General features: G+C 37.6%; 1 protein-coding gene across 1 annotated transcript; it reads left to right on the plus strand.

The window, feature by feature from the left end:
* Positions 1 to 380: 380 nt before the first annotated feature.
* Positions 381 to 1,901, plus strand: LOC105448359. The gene is made up of 3 exons (XM_011686882.1): positions 381 to 755; positions 1,003 to 1,745; positions 1,868 to 1,901. Exons 1-3 carry the CDS (start codon positions 381 to 383, stop codon positions 1,899 to 1,901), a joined length of 1,152 nt encoding a protein of 383 aa, XP_011685184.1.
* The last annotated feature ends 3,749 nt before the right edge of the window (positions 1,902 to 5,650 follow it).

A 5,650-nucleotide genomic window follows, 5' to 3' on the forward strand; every position in this document is an offset into this window, starting at 1 on the left:
TGGAGTTCAGACGTGTGCTCTTCCGATCTGAAGTTGCACCACGCTCGTGAGTGCGGTCGCAACAGATAATTGTAAATATAATTTTATATACATTTTCTATACAGAGATAATACAGAGATAATACGATTATTTTTATTTTGAATATTGGTATACAATATACCCATTTTTTTGCCATTTTTTTCTAATAAAAAAACCCTAAATAAACTCTAAATAATACTTTTTGTATTTCTTATTTTATTTATAGACCAGAAAATTTCTAATCCAATTTTATCCTTCATCGTCAACCAATAAATGAATCCGCTCCTAATTTTCAATATTCTTCCGAACCTGATGAACAAGAACAAAGTAGTATTGTGTCATGGAATGATGTAGTTCGAATTATGGTCTCATATGATATGGGATGGAGTACCAGAGGTACAGGACGACAATATGATAGTAATGGTTTTGGAGCCATTATAGGCTGTTTGAGTGGACTGGTTTTAGACTACTCGACATGCAACCGCAAATGTAAAAAATGTAGTATGGATGGGCCAACACCGGATCATGATTGTCGAAAAAATTTTTACGAATCAGCAAAGGCAATGGAGGCTCATGTTGCCAAGAAAATTGTAACTGAAAGTGAGATTCTTCGAAATGAAAATATTGAAATTGGAGTATTGGTAGGAGACGACGATAGCTCTACCATTGCAGCATGTAGGGCTGCAGCTAGTCATCCAATCATCAAACAGTCTGATGTTAATCATACGTCAGGAAGAGTGAAAAAAAAGATGTATAATATTCGAAAAAATCACAAAGAGTTAACAAAGGATTGCATCGTATATTTTCATAGATGTTTCACATATGCTCTAGCTCAGAACAAAGGCAATAGTGTAGCTTTAGCAGATACAATCCGGAGCATTCCTTACCATGCCTTCAATTGACCACACTAAATGTGGTACGTGGTGCGACTTCGTTGAAAATAAAGAAAATTATGATCATAAAATTATACCCGGAGGTTTGCAGGATCAACGATTATTTGAAGATCTTAAAAACATCTTCGAGAAATTAGCCTCAAATGCACAAAAATTCTCGACCGGTGCATCTAGCAACGCAAACGAAAGTTTAAATGCAACCATGGCCAGCAAAGCTCCTAAGTCTAAATGCTACAGCATGACTGCTTCTGCTGACTTTCGTTTTGCTTGTGCTATAGGCCAAAAAAATTTGAGAGAAAAATATACACAAGACATTGCTAAACGAATTAATTTATATCCAGGAAAATACCACACTCAGTATGTATTGAAAAAACAGAGAATTTTGTTGAAGAGACGAGAATTGATAAAAACCCCTGAATACAAAAAAAGACGTATGCAATTGAAAAAACTTTGCTCTGTTGTACGACATAGAAAAGAAAATGTGGAAGGTGTAACTTATGAGACTAATTGTGCTCTTTTGACAGAACCTGCTGTTCCGGTGGATGAAGAAAATAATTCCGATTCTGAAGAAGAAGATCTTTGTGAAATTCCTATCATCCTTCTAGATCTAGAAACTTCTGGGTTTCAAGCTGATTGCGATATTTTGCAAATTGCCGCGAAATGTAACAAAACTACTTTTTCAACTTACAGTAATCCAGTTCAACAAATTTCACCAAAGGCTGCTGAAGCTCATGGTCTAGTAAATTGCTATGGCGATCTTATGCATAATGGAGTAAAAGTATCATCAGTTCCCATTAGAATAGCATTAGGAGATTTCCATTCTTGGTTACAATTGTTTGGAAAAAAAATTTGTATAGCAACGCATAATCTTATTTTTGATGGCCCCAGATTATTTAGAGCAATCACTAAAAACAATTTAATTGATGAATTCTCAATGGTTATTCATGGCTTTATAGATACTTTGTCGGTTATAAGAAAAATAACAAGTAGGAAAGGAAAAGATTCATGTACACTCAGTGGACTAGCTGATGCATTGAATATTCCAAAAATTGGAGCACACAATGCAGTCAATGATTGCATAATTCTTTACAAAATATTGAAAAAATTAAAAATAAACAATAACACTTTGTTAGAAACTGCAAATTCGTTCTCAGAGCAGACAAATCATTGGGAACTAGCAATTAAAACTAAAGAAAATTTGCAAACTTTGTTGCTGATGCAAAATATTGTAGGCTTATCGATTCGGCAAAAATTAGCAGTAGCTGGGATTACTCTAGATATTTTAAAAAATAAATATGAGGCTGCAGGTGTGGGAGCTATCAAGGAATTCATTGAAGAAAAAATAAAAAATAAAGCATTACAAATACAAAAAACTAGCATTCGAAAAATAATCGACTGGTTTAATTGATTAATTTATCTTCTTTAGATTAGCTGATAATTTGCAATATTTTATTTTAAAAAAGTTTATTTCGTTTTATTTTTTCAGTTTTTTTAATATTTATATTTTGCAATATATAAATATAAATTTTTTTGAATGTGCAATTTGTGAAACTTATTAACATTTAGTTATAATAAATAATTATAATTATAAATTATTATAATAATTTAGTGACAATAAATGATATTATTATAATTAATAAATTCTAATTTTGATATATTTTATTTTTCGTATACTATTTTCTAATGTGATGGGAATTAGTGATAACGAGATTCTAACTCACACGCACACAATCAGAGAACCGCGTACATGTGCTGCGCATGCGTACGCCGTTCAGCATGACAGTGCGATGTTGCCACGTTTTCACGCATCAACTCGGATAATAGACGATTTTGATCAAATTATATTCAATATCTTTTAAACCATTCAGTACTTGATCAAAATTATTTCATAAAATATTTCTTTTATATCTAAGGTACATTCTCTCAAATTTTAAATTAATTCTCATCATTTTTTCTAGTCATTTTAGCCATTTAAGTCAATGTGGTCACACGTTTTCCATAAAGTCACAGGTAAATTTGTTGTAAATTAAAGTGGTTTTATCGCTCGATGTCACATAAACGTCACATAATCGCACATGTACAGTCTATACAAAATGTTTTTATTGAATTACACTTGTTTTTATTGAATTATTAGTCATATGGAGAAATTAACTTATGACTGGGACTTGCACAATAAAACCATCTTAAAATCCTTATAACTTTGGATTGCTTCAGTGAATCGACTCCGACTTTTGTCATAAGTCTCTGAACATATATAAGAATAATCTGTAAAATTTTTGTTAAGTTCCCATCATTTTAAAAATAGGTACTAAACATCCTTAAATCGACCCCCGGGACGGAGGGTTGCATGGATAACCCCCACGGATAGTCGCTAACGACAATGGTGACCAGAGGGTTTTTGGACCGAGGGAAGGAGGAGGGATCAGCATTCCATCGTATAAAATGAGCCGGACTTAGTGCAGTATCCAGAGTTAGAAAAGCAAAAGCAATTAAAATAGTTACTTGGAGACAAAAAGACGAAGCGGAACGAAGGTAGAAAGGTAATTACTGTGGTAACGGCTTGCCTCGACCGTGTGACCGTATCTCGCAAAGCGTAGTAGCTTCTGGGGAAATTAATGCTGAAAAAATTCATGCCCGTGGAAGATTTGCATAAATTAATTTACGGCGTACCGAGCTGGTCTCTCTTTCCAGTCGGGGAAAAGGGGATAAAATTCAATTTTTCAGGTCGGCCTCGCGATCCGATCGCAGGTCGAGAGGATGCTGATTGTTGCTTCCTCCGTGGCGGCGGCGGCGGTGGCGGCGGCTTGACGAACGCTGAACGATGCACTTGACATATCACTTGAAATAAGAATTCCGACAAGCCGCAATGAATAACCCTTGGAATTACTGAGAAGTTATGTCGGCTGTGTATTAGGGAGAGGTATTCTCCCTTTTTATTAAATTCATTACGTCCTTCGGTTAAGACGTTAAGTAATTCGTTTTGTTATTTAAAAGTGACGCCGCCATTAAGCCACGTTGTTATTATTCCTACTTGCATTTGCATCGGAGTAAGAGTTTACGTAGCTAGCGCTTTCTTTCTGGAATCCCCGTCGGAGACTGCTAAACAGAATTCGAGATAATGGGTAGGTTCCACGACGTCATCAAAAGGGACAGCCTGCTTGAAAGCTCCTATTTTGCTGACATGGAGACGCGCATTAAGTTCGCTCGTAATATTCCTATAACATTAAAGCAAATTTCAAGGTCCATGCGGAATTCAAAATGCCGTTTACCTCCACTAATCCCTCCAAGAAAGTATAACGAATATCACTTTGTAAGGAATAATTAACGAGCGTGCTCTTGAGAGCGCGGATAAAATAATTGGCCGACACAGTTTGTAGTCGGCGAACGTAAATATATATTTCCGCGAGTCGTGTTACAATCGAGACGTTAACGGCAGGGATTTGTGCCGCAATTAACATCAATTTCCTTCGGTGATTTAGCAATCTAATGGGAAAAAGGCTCAATGCGCGCGCGACTCGGTGCGCGACCCGGGGTGAAATTCGAAAAATTACCACCGTTACGTAGTAGCGCGTCCCTTTTTCACCCTCGGGGCGGGGGAGAAAGAGGAATTTATGGTTTTTCGTAAGCAGTGTGGCGGCGGGAATCGGTATGGAAACTTTTTACGACGTACTTTTGACGAAGTTCGAGAAGTAACGAGGCGCGTTCGCGTTGCCGTACGATCGCTGCTATACCATTCGCGTTGCCGTTGCCATTGCCGTTGCAGTTGCTTGGAAACTCTCTCACGTGCGGTGCTTCTTTCGCCCGAAGATACAAAGAGAGAATCGCGTGCGAAATTTCATTTCCGACCAACGGTGGAACGCGGTCGCAAGTCGAACGCGATCAAAACCGCGCGCGCGATCGGCGACGAACGCGGTGTAAGTATTTTTCCGTCACGACGACAGATGGCGGCGCGGAGGCGGTACGCGAGCGTTATCCACCGTCGCGAGGAAACTTTTTACATTATGTTAACTTGCGCGCGAAAGGAACCCCCCGGACTAAGCAGCACGCGAGGGAGGGTGACTCCGAAGTTAGGAAACGTGCCGCGCGTGTGCCTGCCGCAATCGTACGACAATCCCCGGAGATCCTCTCTCTCTCCCACTCTCTCCTCTCCTGTCTCCTTTTCTCTCCGCGTAGTTAAATTATATCGATTACACTTGGAAGTTGCCGCGGAATATAATACGTATACACACATATACATACACGTAGCGCCGCTGCGGTATCTTTCAGCTATTATTTTACTGCGCGCGGCCCGATTGCGTGATCGACGTCTAAACACTGATCTCTCGAGCGCGAATCGCATAGCGACGACACGGAATTAGTTGCTAGCTCGTGAGATTTTACGACGTTAATATTCTGAATTTCGCGTGCGACGAAATGGCGCGCGGTATTATGTGAATCGAGGAGAGCACGGGAGATGCATTCCCGCCATATTACACTGAGAGAAAAGATATACTAATGATAACAAAAACAGAACATTATTCACAAAAGTCGAGTTTTATTTCAAAATTTTGTTAAAATTGCAAAATATACAGTTAAATAAGCAAAATTTGGTAAACTTTTTAATTTAACAACACAATTTTATTTGGTTACTCACATTTTGTAAATAGTTATATAAAATTGTGTTACAGTTACAAAATAAGTTTTCTTTTAGTAAATTTAACAAAATAATGTATTATGGTAGAAAATATTTTTGATAAGTA

The sequence above is a fragment of the Wasmannia auropunctata genome, unplaced genomic scaffold (genome assembly GCF_000956235.1).
Source record: "Wasmannia auropunctata unplaced genomic scaffold, wasmannia.A_1.0 LD336088.1, whole genome shotgun sequence".
Lineage (NCBI taxonomy): Eukaryota > Metazoa > Arthropoda > Insecta > Hymenoptera > Formicidae > Wasmannia > Wasmannia auropunctata.

Bases quoted from the DNA above. Each gene is read 5' to 3' on its own strand.
- LOC105448359 (XM_011686882.1), top strand. From the start codon at position 381: ATGGTCTCATATGATATGGGATGGAGTACCAGAGGTACAGGACGACAA. The intron at 756-1,002 runs GTGAAAAAAAAG...GGAGGTTTGCAG, and splicing joins TTAATCATACGTCAGGAAGA to GATCAACGATTATTTGAAGA. The intron at 1,746-1,867 runs GTTTGGAAAAAA...ATGGCTTTATAG, and splicing joins TTCCATTCTTGGTTACAATT to ATACTTTGTCGGTTATAAGA.